General features: G+C 43.5%; 1 protein-coding gene across 4 annotated transcripts in view; it reads left to right on the forward strand.

Moving 5' to 3' along the window:
• Positions 1-27,781, forward strand: part of SBF2 (SET binding factor 2) — a 514,395-nt gene that overhangs the window by 475,235 nt on the left and 11,379 nt on the right. For all 4 annotated transcript variants that reach the window (XM_073604094.1, XM_073604095.1, XM_073604096.1 and 1 more), the window contains 6 exons: positions 3,747-3,923; positions 6,123-6,224; positions 9,291-9,476; positions 16,104-16,230; positions 24,184-24,311; positions 25,630-25,857. In XM_073604094.1, the coding sequence (XP_073460195.1) occupies positions 3,747-3,923; positions 6,123-6,224; positions 9,291-9,476; positions 16,104-16,230; positions 24,184-24,311; positions 25,630-25,857 (948 nt within the window). The remainder of the gene's footprint in view (positions 1-3,746; positions 3,924-6,122; positions 6,225-9,290; positions 9,477-16,103; positions 16,231-24,183; positions 24,312-25,629; positions 25,858-27,781) is intronic.

The raw sequence follows: 27,781 nt of genomic DNA on the forward strand, positions 1-27,781 counted from the left end.
CCTGAGTTCTATATTTCTTATTAAAATTGATTGCCTTTTTTTTCCTCTGGCACCCGCATGGCGTTGCGATTTAATTGTTGTTGCGTTGGTAATTCACCTTTGTTGAGGAGACGGTGTCCTTCCACAGAATATGTACAGCATATACTATCCAGGCCTGCTCTACATAGCTGTCTTACAGGTCAGACAAAGCAAACTGCAGTTGCCATGATAGAAAAGACCAATAAACTAATAATACATCCTCATTAAAGTGGACCCATTTGTTTCTGCAGAAGGTTCTGTTTTCCAAGATCTGGATGCAGACAGGTCCTGCACTTGAGATCAAGCCCGGCCCCTTCCTTGTATTAAAGGAGAAGAATGGCATAGGCTAAATAATTAACAAATATTACTAGAATCACGAATCAGCTGTTATTTCTTTCCCTCTCCCCTTTTATTTTTCCAGCAGTGGCACTTCATCTGTCATGTAGGTCCCAGTAATGGTTCATATCCTGTTTGTAAGTTTAGAGGGGGTGGTTACAGCTTCAGCAATCTAGCCCTCTTTCTGTCCTTCCTCCACTGGGAGATGTGGCCGTGCCCAGTGAACAGGCACACACCTGAACAGTAAACAAGTTCAGGCACTGTGCTTTTCCTCTGCATAAAAGTGGAAAAATACAGAAGTGGTATAGACCTGGTTGAATCCCCCCCCCCCCCCCCCCCCAGATTTCAGTTTTGCCCCCCATCCTGCATGGATGCTGTGCTCCTTCTCACATTCCCGTACTGCACACAGTCTGGGCACAGGCAGCACAGCTCCTCTCCCCTCCCTCCTCCTCTCACTTAGCGCACAGCTCAGATCAATTCTCTTACAGACAGCCTCGATCTGCACACTGTGTAGCTTCCTGTTATGCTGCAGTTCTGACCTGTGAATTTCCCAGAACGGCTGTGCAGCATAGAATCCAGCTACACAGCGTGCAGATAGATGCTGTCTGTTAGGACCCGTTCACACCTGGGTATTTGCAATCGTAAACAGATTCGCAGCGATTCCATGCTTGTTCAGAAGCCATTCATGTTCAATGGCACCTAAACGTGGGTGCGATTGTCACGCCAAACCGCACCACGTGAAGCTTTGTCACTTTTGGACGACAAGCTTTGTGCTATGCGGTTTGCCGATATTGCAGCGTGATTTATCATGCCAGTGTCACACCTGCGTTTAGGTGCTATTAAAAATGAATGGCACCTGAACAAACGTGGTTTGATTTGCCAGTTTTGCAGAGCGTTTTGGGATCGCGGTGTGAACAGGGCATCATGAGAGAATCCGAAGTGAGCTGTGTGAGAGGAATAGGGGAGGAGCTTTGCTGTGTGAAGTCTGGGGAGCAAGCAGACAGCCCAGAGCTGACATCAGTCAAACAGAGGAGAAGAAAAGGAGGTGGATCCAGACAAGATTGTTGGCATGAGAATCCAAAGAAGACTGTGGCCCCTCCCACAGGCAATTACCTGTATTTTAACAGAAAGGGTGCCCTTCTCAGAGGTCTGGAAAGATTTTGTATGTACTAGCTCAGGGGTGTCCAAACTTTTTTCAGAGGTCCAGATCTGATAAAGTGAACCTGAGTGAGGTTCCGACCATTTTGCCTGACATTCTTTGAACCATGAAAATTCGGTCTAAGTGTGTTCGCCTGAGCACTAATACACTGCCCAACAAAAATTCTCTTGCCTTTGTGGCTGTGAGTGATGAGCTTGGCCGTGTTTTTTATATATATATATATATATATATATATATATAGATATATATATATATATATATATCTATATATATATATATATATCTTTTGTGGCCCCATGAATCCCCGAGTACCGCTCAGGACTAAGGATGAGCTTGGGCGTGTTATATGGATATAATGTATTTATCGGCGTATGACACGCACCTTCACTTTAAGAGTGAAGTTTCAGGAAAAAACTTAAATTTTAAATAAAGAACTGTGAAGCAAAATAAGGGTCAGTGCCCACAAATGCAGCCTCAGCATTGCCATGAATGCAGCCTCAGCATTGCCATGAATGCAGCCTCAGCATTGCCATGAATGCAGCCTCAGCATTGCCATGAATGCAGCCTCAGCATTGCCATGAATGCAGCCTCAGCATTGCCATGAATGCAGCCTCAGCATTGTCATCAATGCAGCCTCACAAGTGACATCAATGCAGCCTCACCATTGCCATCAATGCAGCCTCACCATTGCCATCAATGCAGCCTCACCATTGCCATCAATGCAGCCTCACCATTGCCATCAGTGCCGCTTGATTGATGCCCATCTGCAGCCTCGGTGGGGACAGGGATGGGGGCGGGAGGAGCGCCCACAGATTACATAGAGGAGAATCTCCTCTTTACTCTGCAGTGCATTAAACCGGAATGCGGGCCGCAATTGGCCCACGGGCCACACTTTGGACATGCCTGTACTAGCTGCTCACAATCAGTAGGATGACGCTAAAAAAAAAAAAAAAGGAATCTCATACTTCTCTTTTAATTCCAGTCAGCTGCTAGATCCTCCCTGACCAATAGGAGGTAGGGTTTAATGCTAGAAGAAGACCAGTGTTAATATTGCCTTGGAGGGAAGAAAAGTCCTTGTATACAGCCAGGGTTCACCCCAGACACAATATAAGGGATTTGTAGACCGGGGAAGGTACTTCCAGGCTCTACAATACAATGTTACCTAATATACGTTGGTAGAAATGACAGGTTCACATTAAAGTGGGGTGGGCACAGGCGACACATTTTCAGTATCTGGTTTAGAAAATCAAGCAGTTTGCATTTCAGCCATCCTTTCTGCTTCAGAGGCAAAGACGGAATGGTCAGTAGGTTATAATTAGAGATTTGAACATCCCTACAGTTTGAAACTCCGGAATAGTTTAAATGTGAGATGTAGAGTTGCACTCCATAGTTAGCTTGTTTTGATCTTTTATTCTGTTGCCGATAAAATGACTGCATGCATAGTCTCCACCCGAAAAACCACACTTTGCATTTTACCCTAATGGGCTTGCTTGCAAGGATAGAGTAGGTAAAGAAAGCGATGGGCATCTTCTTTGGATGCTTCCTCACCTACTGTATCCTTGAGAGCAAGCCCATTGGGGTAACACAGGGAGTGTGATCTTTTAGGTGGAGACTATATGTAGGCAGTCTTTTGGCAACAGAATAAAGTATCACAAACCAGCAACTCTTCATCTTCTTACACTAGGGTTGATTTACTATAAAAGGAACGTGCAAAACCTGATGGAGCTGTGCATTGGCAGACAATCGACTTCTAACTTCAGCTTGTTCAATTAAGCTTTGACAAAAAAAAACCTGGAAGCTTATTGGTTTCTATGCAGAGCTGCACCAGATTTTGCACGCTGCAGTTTTAGTAAATCAACCTCATTGTCATGTTGGACTGAAGATGGGCTACACGCATGGGCGCTCAAACTGTGGCCCTCCCAGCTGTTGTGGTACTACAAGTCCCATCATGCCTCTGCCTTTGGGAGTCATGCTTGTAACTGCTCAGCCTTGCAATGCCTCGTGGGACTTGTAGTTTCGCACCAGCTGCAGGGCCAAATGTTGAGCACCAATGTCAGGAATCGGCATCCAGATGGTCCGTGGACATTAAGAGGTGTGGCTTTGGAGCGGTGCCCTTGGATTTGGGTATGTTTTAGAATAGTTGCATTTAGACTGGAGTCCTTTATAGGCAAAAAGTAACACTCGGTTTCCCACCTGTTAATAATGGTCCGTGTTTTTGTTTTTTCCTCTCCAGGGTTTCAAGTTTGACTTTGCCTTGAACTGTGAGTTTGTACCGGTTGAGTTTGGTGATATTCGGCAAGTGAAGACCAGTTTTAAGAAGCTAATGAGAGCCTGTGTGCCGAGCAGTGTCCCCGGGGACTCAGATGCCACTTTTTTCAAGTCATTGGCGGATTCAGACTGGTTCCTACAGGTGACAAGGGGAAGAGTGCTGGGGATTTTTGACTCATTTGTGTTACCTAATAAAGTGTTTGTTAACCCAAAAATTTTTTTTTTAAAAATCCTGTTCCCATAAAGTGTGTTTGTGCTGTGTCATTTTCCCCCCTGTAACACCTGAAATACCTGGCTGATCCTGCCAGTTTCTACACTCCCCTCTCTGCGCTGACTCAGATATATCAGGGCTGCTGAGCCCTGACACCTCTGTCATTCGTATGTGCCTCCGTCATCCGCAGCCTGCTCTCCTGTGTCTGTATCTCCCTCTCCCCACTCCCCTCTCTGCCTGTCGGCTCCCCAATCCTCCCCTCCTGCTCTAAAAAAGTAGTTTTTTTTCTATAGTTCCCTCTGATATAGAACATTAAGCTCCGCAGTGCATCTCATTTAGAAAAATATGCGGTATAATAGCTTCAGAGCGCCGTTCAGCACTCACGTGACTGCCCACCGGTCTCCTCCCCTCCTCTCCTCTTCTCGGCTGACGTCGGCAGGGGTTTCCCAGCACCTCCTTCTGTAGCTGTCGCATCGGGAGAGGAGACCGGCGGGCACTCAGCTGAGCGTCGAACGGCGCTCTGAAGTAAGCTATTATACCGCATATTTTTATAAACAAAAACAAAAAGTTCTAGTATGTCTCATAGTTTGTAGATGCTATTATTTTCCTGCAAACCAATCAATATACGCTTATTGGGATATTTATTTTTTAGCAAAAATATGTAAATTTATACAGACATTTAATTTTTTACATGTTTTTATTGGATATGTTTTATAGCAGAAAGTATAAAATATAGTGTTTTTGTTTTTTGGTTTTTTTATTTGTTTTAATTTTCGGTCTTTTTTTGTTTATTTCGCAAAAAAATAAAAACCGTGGTGGTGATCAAATACCACCAAAAGAAAGCTCTATTTGTGGAAGAAAGATGTTAGAAATTTAATTTATGTACATCATTGCATGACCGCACAATTGCCAGTTAAAATAATGCAGTGCCAAAAAGCAGAAAATGGCCTGGTCATGAAGTGGGGGGTAAATCTTCTGGAGCTGAAGTGGTTAATTCAGGGGAAAGGGGCAAAAGGATAAATGCCCTTTGTTTTAAAGTGTGCTTATCCTTTAACCACTTCAGCCCCGGAAGGATTTGCCCCCTTAATGACCAGGCCATTTTTTGCTCTACGGCACTGCATTTAACTGACAATTGCGCGGTCGTGCGACGTTGCACCCAAACAAATTGAATGTCCTTTTTTTTCCCATAAACAGAGCTTTCTATTGGTGGTATTTGATCATCTCTGCGGTTTTTATTTTTTTGCGCTATAAACAAAAAAAAGAGTGTCAATTTTGAAAACAAAACTATTTTTTTTTACTTTTTGCTATAATAAATAGCCCAAAAAAAACATTTAAAAAAACAAATTTCTTCATCAGTTTAGGCCAATATGTATTCTTCTACATATTTTTGGTACAAGAAAATTGCAATAAGCCTATATTGATTGGTTTGCGCAAAAGTTAAAGTGTACAAAATAGGTGATAGATTTATGGCATTTTTATTATTTTTTTTACTAGTAACGGCGGCGATCTGCAATTTTTATCGTGACTGTGACATTGCGGCGGACACATCGGACACTTTTGACACTTTTTTGGGACCATTGACATTTATACAGCGATCAGTGCTATAAAAATGCATTGATTACTGTATAGATGACGCTAGCAGGGAAGTGGTTAACACTAGGGGGCGATCAAGGGGTTAAATGTGTTCCATCATGAGGTGTTTCTAATTAAGGGGGGGAAGGGACTGACTGGGGGAGGAGACATATCGCTGTTCGCAATTACAACAAACGGCAGATCTGTCTCTTCTCTCTGTATACATATACAAATCCTCGTTCTGGCTCTCGTGATCGCAGGTGGCCGGCGGCGATCGTGCCCATTGGCCACGCACATCAGGTCCCCCCGGCGTTCAGCGGGCGTGCGTGCCTACTATGACTCTTTAAGGTGCCGCCGTACATACACAGCGATTCGCAGGAGGGGGAGCCACATTACCGCTGGTCGGCAAGTGGTTAAACAGCCTATTATAATATGCATCTTATCGTTAAATCCTGCTACATCTGACAGTAATTCGTTCCAAGATGAAAAATGATGATATTTAGTAACAGGGTTTCTGATTGTCTCCAGATGATCTAATCTGTCATTTTATTGTTACAGATACACAGAATAATCCAACTGTCTGTTATTGTGTCGGAGCTGATGGAGTGCGGATCCTCAGTGATGATCAGCCTGGAGGACGGCTGGGATATCACCACACAGGTGAGGGTCGGATCCATCACACAGAGACCACTTGTTTCTGATGTGGATGAAAATGAAAAATTCTTCAAATGCAACTCAGTCTGTTTTTATATTAGCCTCCCCCTGCTCTGCACTATAAGACCCCTTTTCCCACTGATCTGCTTCTGCCACGCTGGAGCGCACCTTTCCAGCGGGAACAACAGCACATCAAAATGATCTTCCTTTAAATCCTGTGGCACTTTTCACATTGCTGCGCTGCGGTTCTGCATGTTGCCTCTTAGGGTTCGCTTTTAAAAAGCGCCCCAAAGATGCACCCTCCATTGAAGCCAATGGGAAATGCACCAAAACATATCCAGGGTTCGTTGTTATGTGCATTTTTGGGGTTGTATGTCAAAAATATGCTGGTTGTTAAGGAGTGGGCACCCGATGGCGTCCCTAACAACAAGTGAATAGCTGATTGTTAGGAAGCCGGCACATGCTGGTTTTCTTAAATGATATTAAAGCTTCAGCTTTTTAAAAAAAATTTAAATAACAACAAACATGTTATATTTACCTGCTCTGTGTAATGGTTTTGCACAGAGCAGCCCTGAACCTCCACTTCTCGGGTCCCCTGTCAGTGCTCCTGGCTCCTCCCCCTTGACCATTGCCCCCAATAGCAAGCCGCTTGCTAAGGGGGCACTGGTGCATTTTCGTTCCCAAGCATTTCGTTCCCAATCATCTCTATGCATTCATAAGACACACAGAGCCGTGACTTGGCCCCACCCCCTGCTCTCTCCTGTGATTGACAGCAGTGGAAGCCCATGGCTCCCACTGCTGTGTCTCAGCCAATGAGGAGAAAGAGACCTGGGACAGCCAAGGCTCCCATGCACATCGCTCGGTCGAGAGGGGGCTCAGGTGAGTATTGGGGGGCTGTGGGGAGAGCAACACACAGGAGTTCTCTTACCTTCATGCATTTCAAGGTGAAAAACCTTCAGTCTTTACAACCACTTTAACAATCAGTATGTAAACAATACCCCCCCACCGCCACCTGGTTACCAGTAGTGAGTTCAGTCTTCCACCTGCTGTATGTCAGTCCGGCCTTCCCCCATGCCTTCTCCCTACTTCAGTGGTGCCATCACTCCTGCACAAGAGGGGCTGGAGCATGCTGACCACTGTGGGGGGAACATTGTCACTGGTTAAGGACGCCGTCAGATTCCGGCTCCTTTACCAACTGCCAGCGCCCTTAACAACCAATAAATAGCCGGTTGCTAACCACTTCCCTCCTGGCTGTCATTCTGCTATAGGTTCTGTTATCCTGACTGGGCGTCATATTACGTCCAGCAGGATAAGCCACGATCGTGCGCCTGCAGGAGTGCACAGTGCAGCAATCGGTGTCGTGGTGTGTCACTCTGACACACCGCAACTCCGATCTAGGTAAAGAGCCTACGTCAGAGACCAATCACAGCTGATCACAGCGTGCCGGTAAACGGCTTTCCTTGCTTCACGCTGACAGGGAGAGCCGATCGGCGCATTGATTATCAGCTCAGCCCCCAAAGGTGCCACCACAGCTGCCAATAAGTGCCCATCAGCTGCCAGTCAGTGCCTATCAAAGTGCCAATCAGTGCCCCTCTGTAAGGCCTGTCAGTGCTCATGTCAGATGCCAATCAGTACCTCATCATCAGTGCTGCCTATCAGTACCACCTGTCAGTGCCAATCAGTGCCCATCAATTCTACATATTAGTGCCTCCTCATCAGTGCAGCCTCATCAGTGCCCGTCAGTGAAGGAGAAAACAAAATTTTATAGCAGAAACTAAGAAAAACTTTTATTTATTTTTAATTTCGGTCTTTTTTAGTTTGGTTTGTTTAGCAGAAAATAAAAACCCCAGTGGTGATTAAATGCCACCAAAAGAAAGCTCTATTTGTGGGAAGAAAATGATAAAAAATTTTGTTTGAGTACAGTGTTACATGACCGGCCAATTGTCATTCAAAGTGTGACAGCGCTGCAAGCTGAAAATTGTCCTGGGCAGGAAAGGGAGAAGCGCCCGATATTGAAGTGGTTAAGGAGACGGCACCCAACAGCGTCCTTAACAACCAGCTATTCACCAATATGCCCTGTAATGCAGCACATTTAAAATGCACTATGCGGTTTTTAAAACATTTCGGACACCGTTTGAAAGCAAACTATACGTGAAAGTGTAAGTCTTTACTGTGTTGTACAGGAATCTGGATGATAAATGGGGAAATAGGGTTAAAGAGTTAGTTTACCTTGTCATAAAAGATGAAAAGGTGAACTGACAAGGTGCACACCCCTCAGGCCCCGCTCTACTTACCTCCATGGGTACTGAGTTGTCAGTGCCCACGCAGCCCATGTAGCAGTTTGGGGATTTGAAATTCCCACTCTTTTCTCTGCAGGGCTTCTGGGCGGATCGGAGCGATCAGGGGCGCCCTTGACTAACCTGTATTGCTTTAACTCTATTAGATAAAAGTGAGGTCAGGATCCGGCTGGTGCTTTTTAACTGGGATGCTTTGATTACAAAATTGGCCGAACAGAATCATTTGTGGCAGGTCACACACCATTTAAACTAATGTCATTTAATGGCAATTTGCTTAGTCTTCCGCATTAAGCTTTTAATAGATGTCCAGGATTTGTTCGGCCTTGGTGGTGAGTGGTACTTTCTGCCACCCATCTGTCCTGACCAGTAATTCAAACAAACTGTATGAACTGACATTCACATTTTTTTTTAGTAGGTCCCATGATCTGTCCCCATTTCTTGTGTCTCTACTTTGAACTGCTGCAGATTTGCAGTTAAGGTGTAACACTAATGGCCCGTACACATGGTCGGAATTTCCGACAGAAAAAGTCCAATGGGAGCTTTTGGTCGGATATTCCGACCGTGTGTATGCTCCATTGGACTTTTATATGTCGGCATTTCCGACGGACTTTCCGACGGACATGTTCTAAATTTTTCTGTCGGAAATGCCGACGGAGGTTATCCCGTTGGTAAGTCGGACTGTGTGTACACAGCATCAGGGAACTGCATAAAACGCACTCAAATTATATAATATAAATGTCTAAATTCACAACAAATGTTTCTTTGCTTTTGATAGATCATCTCTCTTGTGCAACTCCTGGGAGATCCATATTACCGCACGTTGGAGGGTTTTCGCATGTTGATGGAGAAGGAGTGGCTTTCATTTGGCCATAAATTCAGCCAGCGAAGTAACTTGTCCCTTAACAGTCAGGGTAGTGGCTTTGTGCCCATCTTCCTGCAGTTTCTGGATTGCGTGCACCAGGTAAGCCATACAAAGTACAAAGTTATATCGCCCTCTTCTGTTAGGGTTAACCTCAACGGTGTGTTTTTTCATCTCATTCACTATCCAAGGGGGTGGGCCCTCGACCAACCTGTAGAGTACAGTAGAGAAAGTTGAGGTTAGAATCTGCCTGGGAAGAATTATAAGGGCAGTCACAGTTATGTTTTTTTAATTGTGAATTCAGCGAGTTCCCTTTAGGCTTATGGTAGATTTTGGGCATGCCTGGGCTTTTATTTACTTTGGCATCAATGGACTTTCTTATTATGTACCCAGACATCAGAGCAATTCATGAAGCACAATATAAAAATGTTGTCACCAAGCCTTGAAGCCCAGGCTGTCCCCGAGCCTTGGAGCCCGGGCTGTCCCCGAGCCTTGGAGCCCGGGCTGTCCCCGAGCCTTGGAGCCCGGGCTGTCCCCGAGCCTTGGAGCCCGGGCTGTCCCCGAGCCTTGAAGCCTGGACTTGTCCCCGAGCCTTGAAGCCTGGACTTGTCCCCGAGCCTTGAAGCCTGGACTTGTCCCCGAGCCTTGGAGCCCGGGCTGTCCCCGAGCCTTGAAGCACGGGCTTGTCCCCGAGCCTTGAAGCCCGGGCTTGTCCCCGAGCCTTGAAGCCCGGGCTTGTCCCCGAGCCTTGAAGCCCGGGCTTGTCCCCGAGCCTTGAAGCCCGGGCTGTCCCCGAGCCTTGAAGCCTGGGCTTGGAGCCCGGGCTGTCCCCGAGCCTTGGAGCCCAGGTTGTCATGGACTCTGGTACCCTGTCTTTATTCCACTGGTTGTTAGGCAAACATTCTACAAGCATTCTACCTCTCTGTTATTATACTGCTGATGACAGATGGTGTTTAAGTGTTGCAATGACAGTGCTGGTCCAGGTGCCAAAACTAATGCAAATAATCAAAGTAATAAATAAGTGTAAGTGACAGAGCCTGTGCCAGCCAGGAATCCCTTCTGATTTCTGTTTATATTCCATATCCAAGCGATCCTCTTAGCTAGTACCAGGTTGTAATTTCTGTTCAGGAAATTTGGCCTGAATCAATTGATCTCCTAACAATTGGCCAAGGCAACTATCGCCTGGCAACTAAATTTAATAGCAACCCTGCCTAAACATCAGGGTGCTACACATGCAATTAGAAACCCCCGTCGCATGAAAACTCAAATAGGAATTTTGTACTCACCGTAGAATCCTTTTTATGGAGTCCATTGAGGGACACAAGATGGAAGGATAACAATCGCTTATTGACAATAAAGAATGAACAAATCAAGCCAACACATTTTGGGGGAACTGCCTCCCCCTTCTTAAGGTAATACATGTAAAATGAAGGTGGGTGGGCTCCGTGGGGGTACATAGGAGCAGAGCAAGGCAGAGGAGCTCCAATCCACTTAACACAAGCAGTCTGGACCCCGGCCGCTGACACCACCCCTGTATCTGATAGTAAAAAAGTCTGATAGCCATCAGAGTCTTTTACTATCAGATACAGGGTGTCAGCCTCCCCCTACCTTAAGAAGGGGGAGGCAGTTCCCCCAAAATGTTTGTTCATTCTTTATTGTCAATAAGCGATTGTTATCCTTCCATCCTGTGTCCCTCAATGGACTCCATTAAAAGGATTCATGTGACGGGGGTTTCTAATTGCATGTTTAGCACCCTGATGTTTCGGCAGGGTTGCTATTAAATTTAGTTGCCAGGCGATAGTTGCCTTGGCCAATTGTTAGGAGATCAATTGATTTCCCCCTAGTTCTGGAATTACTGCACTTCTCTCTTCTGTCCCTAGGTGGCCGGGTATCTGGTGACATTGGATAAGACAAGGGCATAGCAAGGACTGATTATGAATGAATGGGGTGTCTTAGCCAATGGGCAGGGATTTTCTTGTGTCCCTTGGCCTGCTAGGAGAGCCTATTTATTTGGGCAATCGGGGTTCTGTGCCACCTGGATGGCTGTCTGGGTGGACCTGTGTCGTATTGCCCCGGGCTGCTAGGCCAGAACCCTAAGGCCTATCCCGGGGACATCTGGCTGCTAGGCTGTCTGAGGGCCTATCCAGAAGCAGGAGAGCAGCATAGGGTTGGGACTGCGGGCTTGTAGTCCAACCAGAAGTAACTGTTCTGCCGCCAGGGGAACCAGTTGTGGTCGGAGGTAGAGGGGAAGCTGTCGCCACTAAGGGACCATCTACCTTGTTACCGGAGACCGCTGTGAGTAAGCTGAGGCCAGTACCAGAGCAGACTTCTCGCCAACAGGGGACGGTGAAGAAGTGGTAAAACTTCAGCAAGTGCCAAGTCCAGGGACCCAGCGGGACAGCAGAGGTGAGGCTTGTGGAGCATCAGTGGGTGCCAAGCCAGGGACCTAACGTGTCCACAAGGGTGAAACTTGAAGAGTATCTTTGAGTGCCAAGCCAGGGACCCAGCAGGGAAGCGGGATTAACGCTTGAGGAAGATACTGAGTGCTACCAGTGGAAGAGCTCAGGGGATCCAGTGGCTAGTGGATCTGAAGTCTAGTGAGAGAGACTGGGAGCTCGTTGAGTGAAGACCCACAGTGAGTGAGTGAGTGTGGGGTAAACTAAGAACTGTTCCTGTTGCAAATAGTTGACTTCAATTGCCGTTAGTAACAGCTCCAAGATTATTGCCATAGGAGACAGTGGTCCTACCTATACACAAGCTGTATCTGGCTGGAGGCCTTCATCTGTATAGCTGTCTACCTATAGAAGTCTTGGAGTCTGCTAATTATCTTTGCATCTACTTAAGGGTGTCCTGGCCCTAACCCTCTCTCCCACAGTTCTGGTTAAGAGACAATAAATCTTTTTGCATTCAAAAAAGTGTCTGGCGCCCACCTGTTCATCTTGCATTACACCCACCATGCCTGGTAACCCACTCTACACTGAAGGATATTAGCTGTCCTTAGCTCTGGAGGTCACCATTGGGCTTCAGGGGCCCCCGTGACTTTGTTACATATGTATTCAAATGGAAAAGGCAGTGTTTGTACTAGAACACCCATCTACATGAATCCTTCGTCAAGTTTTGAAGCTGCAGCTCAGAGACTTCGGAGTCCACATGTGCATGTAAATTCCTCCATCAGCCACGTGTCCGGTGTTTGCCGGTTTCCAGGACATGCATGTCCAGCATACCATACACAGAACACATGGCGCCCTTTCCAAATTCACAACGCTCATGAAAACTTGTTTACGCCAGATTCTGCAGGTGTCAGCTGAATTCCGAATGCAGAGGATACCATTGTTTTTTTTTAATGATTTTCTTTTTGTTTGTTTTTCTAAGAATCACATCTGGGGACGCAGTTGGCGAGTGATGTCATTGTATGACCATTTCTAGGTTGTCGTAACCAACATAAGCTCAGCTTTTTCACCTCCAATTTAATTTATTTAAAACTCAGTTACAAGCTGCAAACCAGTGTTGACAACCTAGCAGATTGAAATTTACTGACACAACGCCAAAAATTTACTGGCACAGACACGTTTTTGCTGGCATTTCCAAAAGTTACAAGATTACGGTTTTAAAGGGGGGTTGTAAACCCTCGTGTTTTTTTACCTTAATGCAACCTATTGATCGCAGAAATACCACATATGTGTATGTTAGTTGCTGTTTGTACCCGTAGTACAGCCCAGAAACAATAGTGCCGATTTTTTTAAAAAAAATTTTAATCCTTTTTAAAACACACTGATACTAATTAAAAAAATTAAAATAAATCCTGTCCAAAAAATACTGACCCTGACTATGACCCAAACGCTAACCCTGGGGCTGACCTAGATCAAAGCTTGATCTAGGTATTTTTTATTTTTTTTTGTAATTATTATTATTTTTTTTTTTTTTTTTTTTCTACACACACTTTTTTTTTTTCTATCTCTGCAAGGACAGAGAAGGATACAATGTATCTGTCTCATCAATTCACAAAGAGAGAAAATAGGGGGGGGCTTCACAGTGATCAGGTGACCTGGAATCAATGCGCTCCCTAGCACAAAGGGAAATACTTTATATAGTTGTAAAGCGCTGCGTAAACTGTTGGCGCTATATAAATCCTGTATAGTGTGTGTGTGTGTGTGTGTATATATATATATATATATATATATATATATATATATATATATATATATATAATAAGCAAATATGCGGCCCCATGGAAAAAAGCCCAGTCCAGTGTTACTAAACCCACAACAGTAAAATCAGTCTGTATATGCAGTAAAGCATGCTTGTTATACTCACTGTGGAACCTAATGGGTTAATCTTTCGCAATGTGTAAAAAGGCTGTTTGATCCTGTCTTCTCTGATCCTCCCCCCTTCCACTGTCTCCAATCCATCTCCTGATAGTACAAAGTCTTGGGGGCACTCTGCACATGCCCAATTTGGTGTGTATTGCTAGAGAGTTTTTTTTCTTATTTCTTGGGAGGGTGCATGTGTTCAGCACAGGGCCAATCAGCACTGACCAGACAGAGGGTCAGGGGTCCTGCAGCCTCATAGGATAGTCAGGGGAGAATGAGAACTTCCTCCTACAAGCTTTAACCAGACACTGATAGAAGTCGCAAGACTACTGTATACTGCTGATGAGAAAAAGGAATTTAGCAGTTTATATTTAGTAAAATAATTGCATTTCCATGTTCTGTGTACTGTGGGAGACCAGATATAGTGACTGCAGAGTCCTGGGTTTAGTACAGTGAGGGAAAAAAGTATTTGATCTCCTGCTGATTTTGTACGTTTGTCCGCTGACAAAGAAATGATCAGTCTATAATTTTATTGGTCGGTTTATTTTAACAGTGAGAGGCAGAATAACAAAAACAATCCAGAAAAACGCATTTCAAAAAAGTGATGAATTGATTTGCATTTTAATGAGTGAAATAAGTATTTGACCCCTTTTACATAACATGACTTGGTGAAGAAATCCTTGTTGGCAGTCACAGAGGTCAGACGTTTCTTGTAGTTGGCCTCCAGGTTTGCACATCTCAGGAGGGATTTTGTCCTCTTTGCAGATCCTCTCCAAGTCATTAAGGTTTCGAGGCTGATATTTGGTAACTCGAACCTTCAGCTCCCTCCACATATTTTCTATGGGATTAAGGTCCGGAGACTGGCTAGACCACTCCAGGACCTTAATGTGCTTCTTCTTGAGCCACTCCTTTGTTCCCTTGGCCGTGTGTTTTGGGTCATTGTCATGCCGTAATACCCATCCATAACCCATTTTCAATGCCCTGGCTTGAGGGAAGGAGGTTCTCACCCAAGATTTGACAGTACATGGCCCCGTCCATCGTCCCTTTGATGTGAAGTTGTCCTGTCCCCTTAGTAGAAAAAACACCCCCAAAGCATAATGTTTCCACCTCCATGTTTGATGGTGGGGATGGTGTTCTTGGGGTCATAAGCAGCATTCCTCCTCCTCCTCCTCCTCCAAAAACAACGAGTTGAGTTGATGCCAAAGAGCTTGATTTTGGTCTTATCTGACCACAACACTTTCACCCAGTTCTCCTCTGAATCATTCAAATGTTCATTAGCAAACTTCAGACTGACCTGTACATGTGCTTTCCTCAGCAGGGGGACCTTGCGGGAGCTGCAGGATTTCAGTCCTTCACAGTGTAGTGTGTTACCAATTGTTTTCTTGGTGACTATGGTCCCAGCTGCCTTGAGATCATTGACAAGATTCTCCTGTGTAGTTCTGGGCTGATTCCTCACCGTTCTCATGATCATTGAAACTGCACAAGGTGAGATCTCACATGGAGCCCCAGACCGAGGGAGATCGACAGTTATTTTGTGTTTCTTCCATTTGCGAATAATCGCCCCAACTGTTGTCACCCTTTCACCAAGCTGATTGGCGATGGTCTTGTAGCCCATTCCAGCCTTGTGTAGGTCTACAATCTTCTCCCTGACATCCTTGGACAGCTCTTTGGTCTCGGCCATGGTGGAGAGATTGAAATCTGATTGATTGCTTCTGTGGACAGGTGTCTTTTACATAGGTAACAAGCTGAGATTAGGAGCACTCCCTTCAAGAGAGTGCTCCTAATCTCAGCTTGTTACCTGTATAGAAGAAACCTAGGAGCCAGAAATCTTGCTGATTAATAGGGGATCAATACGTATTTCACTCATTAAAATGCAAATCAATGAATAACTTTTTTTAAAAGTGTTTTTCTGGATATTTTTCTTGTTATTCTGTCTCTCACTGTTAAAATAAACCGATCATTAAAATTATAGACTGATCATTTCTTTGTCAGTGGGCAAACCTACAAAATCAGCAGGGGATCAAATATTTTTTTCCCCTCACTGTAACACTTTGATTTCTATAGGCTGCACCACCCTGTATTTTGTTCTGTACCTATGACATCACATACAAAGCCATCTGTATCACTTAGCAGACACCATGTGGAATATCTGGACAGAAATGCTTTTTAGCGGTGATGAACAATTATCTCTGCTTATCATTTGGCACCCACGTGGTTTTTAGCTGGGCATATGTATGGAGATCTCATGAACCTTAGCAGCTCGGGGGGGGGCTCCTCTGGGTGTATTTTCGATAAAACGTGTCCTCGATTAGAACCATCTTCACCCATTATCCTGTCATAAGAATTTTAACGGAGCTGACTCCAAGACCTACCCAGACACTAAAACCGTGTCATTGTCTCCCTTTTTTTTTGCTTTCAGATACACAATCAGTACCCCACGGAGTTTGAGTTCAATCGTTACTATCTCAAGTTTTTGGCATTCCATCACGTCTCCAACCGCTTCAAGACCTTCCTGCTGGACTCGGACTACGAGAGGCTGGAGCACGGTATGTGGCGGCATTACACGAGGGAGGGGGGGGGGGGATCATTCTTCACAATTATTTCCAATAAGTGGCAAGTCGTGTTTAGGAAAGTCGAGGTTGACGAACTCGGCAGCAATGAGGAGAATGTACGAAAATGACAAATTGTGTCATCCGCATTATTCCGGACCATAAATCATTAGGCGGTTGATTTAACGGAGATTAAATAAAGGGGACAGTGAACTGCGATGTTGCGCTATTATTTTTTTTCACGTTCACCTACTCATGTAAACATTCTACATTCGAGACAGATGTTTCTCCTGGGGAAGAGTTAGTTGAAAGGATGAGGACACTTTACTCTAAGCCCCCCCACAAACGCTTATGTTACAAATCCCCCCCATGGGTCCCATACTCCTAGTGTGCACATTTCAGGCATCGCCGTGGGTAAAGTGAACGAACATCAGATATATTTCTTTTTTGTTTTTTTCTTTGCCTACAATATATACATTTTTTTTTTTTTTAATGATTTTGCAAAAAATAAAAAATAAACACACAATGCAAGACATAGTTACATAGTAGGTGAGGTTGAAAAAAGACACAAGTCCATCAAGTCTAACCTATGTGTGTGATTATATGTCAGTATTACATTGTATATCCCTGTATGTTGTGGTCATTCAGGTGCTTATATAATAGTTTCTTGAAGCTATCAATGCCCCCCGCCTGTGGAAGTGAATTCCACATCCTTGATGCTCTTACAGTAAAGAACCCTCTACGTAGTTTAAGGTTAAACCTCTTTTCTTCTAATTTTAATGAGTGGCTACGAGTCCAACTCTCTTCTGTGAAAAAGTTTTATTCCTATTGTGGGGTCACCAGTACGAACACATTGAGGCTTAAAGTTGTATACTGAAAATTTTGCATTTATAGGTCATGCAAACCTGGATCATAACATAATCCAAAGTAAGATCAGTGGTACAAATGGCGGATAAGAGGGCAAGTACCAGAATAGTCACCTCCATAGAAAAACCACAGAAATAAAAAAGATACCAAAATCTATCATGGCGTTAGAAACGAACTATAAAGTATTGTCGCAGTGGTATTTGGTCCTAGCCAGAATTGCCAAATTTGTTCCAAATTATCCCTTCCACGTGTTTTCAGGGTTGTGGAGGCCTGGGAACCCACCTACATATTTGGCGGTCTTGGGGCTCTTTCACGCAAGCGTTGAAAATAGGTGGTTGAGTCGTGTTTTTAACGCTTCCCGACCGCATTTCAATGCCACAAAAAAATTGCTACAATGGAGAGCGGATGGAGGTGTTCACATTGCAGCGTGGCAAAAATAACTCTGCCTGCAGAGTTTGGCAAGTTTTGACGCTTTGCAATTGCCTTCATTCCCTTCTATTGAAACGCACCACAATCGCACTGTAATCGCGCCTGTGGCCTTTACAGTGCGGTTGCAAAGCGTCAAAAGTAATTATTTCTCATTGTAGCCTTTAAAAAAAAAAAAAAGCAGCTACAGGCATCATCTCGGTATTCTTTTTTTTTTTTCTTTTTTCTCAGCCAGCGGCCAGCTTTTATGTAAAAGCCATCCAAGGGGCCAATTAACCGCTGGATAGCTTTTACAGGTGGTGAAGGAGGTCGCCTCTCTGAGCTCTACCGTGTCCCGCCAGTGAGCCCAGAATGAAAGCCAGTGGTTCTGCCGGCTTACCATAAAGCTTGTCGAGGTCCAGAAGGTCTCTGATGAGCTCTATAATATAGGAAACGACAAGCATTTTTGTCACTTGTGGTTTCCCCGGATGTCAACGACGCCATTTTTAAATTTGGAAAGTATCTGATCTCATCGATCTTGGTGTGATCAGATGCTTGTAAGGACAGAGGAGACATCTGGGGACCCCAGATCTCCATAAAGAGGACCTGTCACATGCCTATTGCTGTCACTATGTTTACATTCCTTGTGACAGCAATAAAAGTGATCAAAAAAATGTAAAGAAACAGTGTAAAGGAAAAAAAAAAAAGTTTAAAACAACCCCCGCCCCCGTGCTCGCATGCAAAGGCAAACGCACGCATTGGTCCTACATGCATATGTAAACGGCAGTCGCACCACACATGTGAGGTATTGCTGGAAACGTCAGAGCAAGAGCAATAATTCTAGCACCAGACGTCCGTAACTCTAAACAGGTAACCTGTAAAGGCTTTTAAAGCATCGCCTATGGAGATTTTTAAATACCATAGATTGTTGCCACTCCACAAGCATGCACAATTTTAAAGCGTGACATGTTGGGTATCTATGAAATTTATGAAGAAATTCAATTTTTTTTCCCCATTGTTTTTATTGGATATGTTTTATGGCAGAAAGTAAAAAAATATATATTTTTGGTCTTTTTTCGTTTATATTTCGTTCATATATCTTTTTTTATATATAAAAAACCCATTTGTGATCAAATACCACCAAAAGAAAGCTCTATTTGTGTGAAAAACATAAATTTCATTTGGGTACAGTGTTGCATGACTACGCAATTACCGGGTAAAGCAGGGCAGTGCTGAATAGTAAAAAATGGCCTCCTCATGAAGGGGGTCAAATCTTCCGGAGATGAAGTGGTTAAAGTAATTGTGTCATCTTGCCCATGCTGCACCATGCATGAGGTTCAGTTGATACTACACCCCCATCCCGCTGATCCCTTCACCTCACTCCCCTGCTGCTCTGTTTACCTGCTGGAGCTCATGTAAATAACGATACTTTTGGGTATGGGGTAGGGTTGCCACCTGTCTGGGATTCACCGGGACAGTCCGGGTTTTGAATCTTGTGTCCAGGTTTCAGGTGGACTGAAACCCGGACACATTATTCAGACCGGGCTGTGGCTCCCCAAGTAACCAAGAAAGTCAAACACAAATCTGTTGGCACCGGGGAGCTGCGGGCGGCTGTTTGGGGGGCAGGTTCGGCATCACTGGGGGCAGGGTGATGATGCCAGCAAGAGCAATTTAGCTGCAGCACACTATATGCACCCCATTACTACTCTCCTTGGGGCACCCAAAGGTGTCCTGGGCTGCCAAAGTGTTTGGGTTTGGCTTGAAGAAAAGGTTGCAATCCTAGTATGGGGAGCATGTGACCTTCTTCCCACCATCCTGTGCTTGTCACCTGGATGGCCAATCGCGAAGCCTCAGCACACTGAAAGGGGGGGGGGGGCAGAAGTAAGTAAGTAAGGTTATTGGCCCCTGAGTAAGCTCCACAACAGACTGAGACAGAGCTTTCACCAGTGGTGGCTATTTCGGGAGGGGCGGCAAACTAACACCAGGCACCCCTCCCACAGGAGACAGACAGTGGACAAGAAAGGCGGCGTTTGCCACAAGCACCCTCCCCGGCGTTAGATGGACTGACCTTAGGAGGCAGGGGGAAGGGAGAGCCAGGCCGTTGCTTCTCCTCCCGGCTGAACAGAACGGGAATCTCCCTGGCCGATCGGGTCTCAGGACCGGCTTCCTGATTGGCCGGGAGGAGAATCAGGAAGACAATAGCGAATATTAATTTGCTATTGTCACACAACTGGGCAGGCTCAGGGCGCAGTGCTCTGTGCCCCGAGCCCACCCATTTTTGAAGCCAATTAGAGCCTCTGGCTCTAATCATGTGCTTAAAAAAAAACAAAAAACATTGGATTCCATCTGTCCGGCACCCTGCATGTAGATTAGGGGCCGGGCGCATGGATTAGGGGGGCCGGGCCCCTGCACCCTGTATGGATGGACCCGCCACTGGCTCTCATAGACCTTCTAGTGCAAGGCTCCCGCAGCCAATCAGGGCAGCGGAGGAGCATGGGGAGGAGGGTAAGTCTCAATGGGGGGGCCATCAAGAAATGACTGAAATGATAATGAATCCCGATCTCAGGGTCACCATATAACCTAGTAAGAGCTAAAACTGGGCTAGAAGGAAATGTTGTAAAAAGCCAAATAAACACGTTGAAGAGCGTTTGGCACCATATCTGTATGTTGTATGTATAGAATTATAATACAAACACGTCTCCATTCCACTACATAACTTCATCACTCCCGCTTCTCTAAAATTAGAACTGTTTAGAAATCTGACACAGTACAGAAGTGGATTATTGTTTTTGTTCTAAACTGAATGTAGATTTAAACGTTCGAGATTTGATTTGTTATTTTACACTGGAAAAGTGATGGGGGCTACATAGGGGAATTAAAACTACTTTATGTGAGCGCAAAAGGTTTATTCCCCCCCCCCCAGAAGTAAAGAAATTAGTGGCAGCCCACCGCTTGTATCAGGGCCAGAGGAGTTCTGGGGGAGGGGGGGGGGGGGCTGTTATCTGCCTGCATTTCCTTCCTAACCACTTCACCTCAGGGAGATTTACCCCCCCTTCATGACCAGGCCATTTCTTGCGGTACGACCCTGCGTTACTTTAACTGTCAATTGAGCGGTTGTTCGACGCTGTACACAAATACAATTTTTCATGCAACTAGAGCTTTCTTTTGGTGGTATTTTGATCACCATCGGGTTTTATATTCTATAAATGAAAAATATATATATATATAATATAAAATATAAAATAATATATAAAATATTAAAATATATAAAATTAATAATATAATATAAAACAAACTTCCAGTAAAAAAAACAAATGTATTCATAAAACTTAGGCCAAAATTTATTCTGCTACGTGTCTTTGGTATTTAAAAAAAAAAGGAATTTCCAATAAATGTACAATAATTGGTTTGTGTGAAAGTCATAGTGTCTAAAAACTGTGGGGATATATACTGGAATTTTTATTTATTTTTTTATTTAACCACTTCAACCGGACACTTTCACCCCCTTCCTGCCCAGGACAATTTTTCAACTTTCAGCGCTGTCACACTTAGAATGACACGATCATGCAACACTGTACCATACCTCTCAACTGCCCCGGATTTGGAGCAATGTCCCTCTTTCCTCCTCATTTGTCCCTCATTTTGGTCTGATCTATAGAGATGTATATAAAATGCACTTTTTATCTATCAAAAAGTGTTTCCCAGCGCTAAACCTTTCATCCAAATTCTAAATTGCTGCATTTGTAAATTCCAAAAGCCAATATAAAGAAATAGTAGTGGTTAAAAAAAGCACTTGTTGGTTTAACAATTTTTTTTTTTTTTTAATAATTTGCCTTTAAAGGGGCGTGGCAGGGGGGTGTGTCCTATGCTTACATACTTTAGCTAATAGGTGTCCCTCCTTCCCAGCTCAGAAAGTTGGGATGTATGCTGTACCCAAACAACATTTTTACCTTTTCGTTCACACAAATAGAGCTTTCTTTTTGGGGGTATTTAATAAACACTGGGGTTTTTTTTTTATTTTTTGCTGTATAAACGAAAAAAATAGCAAAATTTGAGCAAAGCACATTTTTCTTTGTTTCCGTTTATAACATTTTACAAATAAATAATCTTTTTTCATGAATTTAGGCCAAAATGTATTCTGCTACATTTCTTTGGTAAAAATAAACCAAATCGGTATATAATATTTAGTCTTTAGGAAAGTTATGGTATCTGAATATTAATCAATTATGTACTGACGGTCTATCTCATTTCTTGAGGCCCAAAAATGTCAGGACAGTACAAATATAAATGACCCCTTTTTGGAATGTAGACGGTCCAAGGTATTTAGTAAGAGGCATGGTGAGTTTTTTGAAGTTGACATTTTTTTGACATAATTTCTTGGAAAATGTAAGAAATTAAAAATGTTTTATTTTTTTAATTTTTATTACATGCTGTCACCAATGCAGTACAGCATCATCATTTAACTGGTGTGACGGTGATCAGGAACACTGACAGTACAAAAAAAAATAAAAAATAATTTATTAGATTTTTAACAATTTTTTTTTTTAAACGCACTTTGACCAGAGCAATTTAATGTTACTATGGCAACATTATATTGCTCTGGTCAAAGTGCATTTAAAAAAATAAATTTTTTAAATCTAATTAAAATTATTTTTTATTTTTTTGTACTGTCCTCAGTCAGTGTTCCTGATCACCGTCACACCAGTTAAATGATGATGCTGTACTGCACTGGTGACAGCATGTAATAGAAATGTTAAAAATAAAATAAACATTTTTAATTTCTTCCATTTTCCAAGAAATGTTGACAGAAAAATATCAACTTTATAAAACTCACCATGCCTCTTGCTAAATACCTTGGACCGTCTACATTCCAAAAAGCGGTAACATTTTACTACTCTGGGGAAGTGATCAGTATTTTTTTTTTTTTTGTTTTTTGGGTTTTTGTTTACACATTGGTTGCTTATAGCAATGAATTTCATTTCTATAAGCAAACATTTTACTGAATGAAATCGATTCAGCAAAATGAACAATCTGCCGATTTTCTGATCGTTAGTACGCTGCTTTTGACAGCCGATTACAAATTTTCAGCAGACAAAAACTGGATGTGCAGGATCCAAATTTTTTGTCTGATGTGACCACAACGTCCGATTTTCTTTTCATTAGTACGGTTTTCTGACAAAAAAAAAAATTCTGAAGAGCAAGACTGGGCATGCTCAGAAATGAAAGAACACATACAAAACAATTCAACACATTACGTCCCTTCTGACGTTGAATTCTGTCGTCAGAAAATTTGCGTACCCTCTTCACTTTCGATTTGAGACTAGCATGCAACAAAAAACTCATCCAATAATCTGACCGTGTGTACGAGGCTTTAGACCCCATACACACTATTAGCTTTTCTGCAGATTTTTGTCTTCAGATTTAACAAAACTATGTAGTACAAGGGCCTGCCTGATTGCATACAAATTGAAACTCTTAAGGTTTGACCTCATATTATATGGTTTTGGTAAATCTGAAGAGAAAAATCTGCAGAAAATCGAATAGTGTGTATGGGGTCTTATAGCGAGATTATGATAGTGTGGCGGATAGTCTGACACTAACTGACGCTGAGTGGGAACTGACTGACACTGACATCACCAGTGACACTAATACAGTGATCAGTGCTTAAAAAAATGCACTGTCACTGTACTAATGACACTGGCTGGTAAGGGGTTAACATCAGGGGCGATCAAAGGATTAGCTGTGTGCCTAGGTAGTGTTATGTGTAGTGTGTGCTGAGTTTACTGAGTAATGTGCCGGTCTTTATTCCCTGCTTTGCAAGGAGACAAGACCTGGCACATTCCCGCTGTCACTAGAGAGATCTGTGTTGTTTGCCAACACAGATCTCTCTCCTGTCATCCGTTCCGCCAATCGGTGGGTCAGGGCCATTAATCATTGGCCGCTACCCGCTGATTGGAATGTGCTGAAGTCAGTTGACAGCACACTACCAGGAAGAGAACAATCACGTACAGTGGAACCTCAGATTACGAGCATAACCCGTTCCAGGAGAATGCTTGTATTCCAAAGCACTCGCCTATCAAAGCGAGTTTCCCCATAGAATTCAATGGAAACAAAGATAATTCCTTCCACATTGACTTCTATTACATGCAATACCGCATGTGGCCAGAGGTGAAGGCGCGGGAGATCCTTGGAAATACTTGGGGATAGCTCAGCTGAACTCGGAAAAGCTCGGGAATAGAGTGATTCTGAGTATTTCCGAACGGCTTTGAACCGTTCCGAGTGTCCCCGGCGCCCCCCTGCATCTCTGGCCAAATGCAGTACTGCACACCCCATTAGCTTGAATTCTGCTCCTTTTGCGAGACAACACTCACAAAAAAAAGTCAGAATTTAAAAGAAAAAGTTGTTCGTCTTTCAAAATGCTTGTTAACCACCTTACTCGTTAACCAAAGTTCCACTGTATATATATGTGATTCTGCGCAGCCGGCTCGCACTGTAGCAGTAAATTTACAGTGTGTGTGGTCGGCAAGCGGCTAGAGAAGCTTAGAGACCCGGTGATGATATCACAGGGTCTATAATAAGGTATGTAATGAAAACATGGCGGGGGGAGAGGGGAAACCAAGGAAGGCAAACTCTAAGCAGATTAAACTTGAGCTTTAATGATAGGATCTCTTGTTTAAGGCACCCTGTTTGAAGATAAAGGAGACAAACACACGAGGAAAGGCATTTGTATCTGGGAATATATCGAGAGGGCGCACAGGAAGAGTCCCGTCTTCTTCAACTATTTGTACGCACCGACCAAACTGGAGGTAAGGAAGGAAAAAAAAATGGGATGAGCCTTGGATCTCAGGGGATCGTTACAACTTAAAGTGATACTAAACACACACACTGTATAATTTACATTCTCCCTTCTAATTCTGTATTTGGATGATGGCACTGTTTTCATTTATTAAAAAAAAAAAAAAAAATCTAAGTACCTTTTTCCTAATCAATATCCACCCATCACATGACCCAGCTCTCTCCCAGCCTGTCTGCAGGGAAACATAAGCAGGAGGAGCTTCTGGTCCTCTGCTGCTGGTCACATGTTCAATATATTAAAAAAACGCCTTTGGAATACAGAGTAAAAATAAATAAATAATATCAATAAACTGTATTAAATTGTCATGCAAATAAATATTTAATATAAAATCTTTATTATTTTGGACAATAACATGGTGTGGGCGGATTTCTGGCAGTCACAGGCTGTGTCGCACCCCTCCAGCCTGTGTCCTAGAATAACAGGGAGGTGAAGCCTCCATCAATCTACACATAATATCCCGCCCCCATGTTAGTGGGCATGGAGGAGGGAGGGAGAGGGCTGTCATTTACCACTGTGTATACGCCCACCTGTGTGACTCTATAGTCACATGGACTGCTCAGATGTGATAGGGAGGAAATGCTCAGCATAGAAAATCACTGAAAACTGAGCATGTGCAGAGCTGCCAACACTGCTCTGTAAAACCCCTAGCTGAATTGGGGACATGGACAGAAGGGGGAGTTAGAGAGCAGCAGGATCAACCAGGTTTTTTTGCAGAATACAGAATACAAATCCCATAGTGACTGAGTGATTATGAGCAGCATGTAATACACCATTTATTTATAATTTTTTATGATGTGGGTTTGGTGACGCTCTAAGAACTCACTTAGCCTCAGTTCACACTATAAATGCAATTCAGTGCGGTGCGATTTGAGCTCATTTGTTTTGAATGTCATATGCAGGATAGTGATCTATACTAGTCCAGGGAGCAGGCGGGTTGCTTGGTAGGGGACACACGGTATGTGGAGGTGAAGCCTGTGAGCTGTGTTGTCACTCGTTTCTCCATATACAGCCGGTTGGCGACTGTTTGCATTACGTCCCAGGGGGTCTCAAACTGGCGGCCCTCCAGCTGCTGCAGAACTACAAGTCCCATGAGGCATTGCAAGGCTGACAATTACAAGCATGACTCCCACAGACAGAGGCACGATGGGACTTGTAGCTCCGCAAAAACCGCTGAAGGGCCGCCAGCTTGAGACCCTTGCTTTAAACTGTCAAACTGTTTTATTGGTATATTTTGCTTGTTGGCTGTATTTCCCCTTTTCCCATTCCAGGCGTTAAAACCAAGTGCCAACATCTCCACCCTGAGGAAGTGGGAGTACTACACCGAGGAGACGTTGGCATTGGGCCCATCCTACGATTGGACGGCATCCCCTTCTAGATTACACGCCCCCGAGGAGCAAGTTGAAGAAGCCTCTCAGCAAGGAAAAAGGAAGGTGGTGTGGCCGTGTTATGATGACGTCAGCAAAGTACAGCCGGACGCCATAACGCATCTTATGAATGTAAGTTGGATGGCCGATGACATTGTCACTTTATCGTTGAGAAGATATATGTGTGACGTGTATTTAGGAGTTCTGCTTGTATTCTGCAGGTAGGAGACATTCAGACCCCCCAATGTCACTTTAAAGTGGTTGTAATCCCTTCCATATACCCTGTGAGGTGACTGGTCTCAGATGATACACAGAGATTAATTAAACAAATCCTCCTACATAAGTTGTACCTGTTTATCTTCTCTTCTCTACAGCCATTTACAGTCCAGAACTTATAAGCTTGTCTGAGAGTTCAGAAAAAAAGGGGGCGGAGAGCTGAAGTTACACTCTGTAGAGCTCAGTAAGGAGAGCTCTGAGAGCTGATTGGAGGGAAGGGACACCCCCCCCACCCCTCCACACAGTACACAAGAACAGACCTGAGGCTGTCAATCAGCTGGAAGTCCCTCCCCATCACCTTTTTTCTCTTGGTGTCAGGATAGCAGACGAAGGAGGGAGCAGACAGAAATGACACTCAGTGCTCTGCATTAGTTGAGTTTTGTGAATGGCTGAGGGGACAGTGTCACTCCTTCACAGTCTCAGCCCATACTATTTACCCCTTCAGTGCCAGAGGTTCCCAACTGTAAGAGATATCAGGCATCACTGAGAGGTGTATTATCACAGTTAGAGATGTGCATGACGGAAAAAATAGTTTTGTTTTATGTAGGATTCCTTCGTTAAGTTCATATATTCAGATTCGTGTTATATATATTCTATTTTATTCTATTCATTTCTAATCTATTCTATTTTTTTCTATTCTATTCTTTTTTATGTTCTAGAATTTGATTCTTTCTATTCTGTTTTTTTCAATTCTAATATTTTCTTCTCAATTTTCTCTGTTCTGTTCTATTGTTTTCTATTCTACTCTATTCTTTTATTTTCTATTATATTCTTTTATTTTCGATTCTATTTTATTCTATTCTTTTCTATTCTATTCCTTTATTTTCTGTTCTATTCTCTAAAGCAGCGGGTTTGAATCCTCTTATTTCACTTATAATTATACCTTACAGTATTTTTTGCAATATGCTTCCATTTCAAATTCGAATGCAGATTCATTTTTGAATTCGGATAATTTGTTTTGTTATAAGTTATTTCGGATTCGTTGAAATCCGTTACTATTGTGATTCAGAGATTTGGATACATCCGAATTTTGATTCGTAACAAAATGAATCATATATGTCTAATTACTGTAACCAATCAAACCTAAGAGAGTCTCGCTACATATTGAAATAATAATCAAAATAAGTGAAAATACAAAAACGTAAACACTTTAAATAAGATTAAATAATAGTCCAGTAAAGGTATAGTGAAGAAAATAAAGTCCTCTTTATATGTAAACAAAAAATCCAATATGTGTGTAGTCACCATCCATCACCATATGTGGAAGCCAGACTGGAACACCACCACCCGAATGGAGTAAAAAATACAAGCTTGGCAGCTAAATGGGACCTTCTACGAGGGAAGGTCAGCAAGGCATGTGGCTAAACACCCCACTAGGGTCTTCCTGTAACGTTCCTATGAGGTCTCCTTAAAGCGGTTGTATACTTATTTTTTAAACTTTTACCTACAGGTAAGCCTATAATGTACGGTTTAGGAGATATTCCCCTCGCAATGAGCCGCTGACTGCAGCGGCGCATGCGCACAGGGGATTCTCGGCTGAAAGCCCGGCAGACGCCGGACCTTGCCGGAAAGAAGCCTCCCGCGCGCACGCGCGGGAGTGACGACATCGCAGCTCTGGCTACTCACAGCTCCGAACCCAAGATACCCAGAAGACACGCCGAGGGGAAATGTCAGCTCCCTCGGCGTGGACTCGTTCTAAGGTAAGTATCTCATAATGAGCTAGTATTAGCTCATTATGCCTTTTCCCTTACAGGTGTAGGAAAAAAAAAAAAGTCTGCGG

The sequence above is a fragment of the Aquarana catesbeiana genome, linkage group LG11 (genome assembly GCF_042186555.1).
Source record: "Aquarana catesbeiana isolate 2022-GZ linkage group LG11, ASM4218655v1, whole genome shotgun sequence".
NCBI lineage: Eukaryota > Metazoa > Chordata > Amphibia > Anura > Ranidae > Aquarana > Aquarana catesbeiana.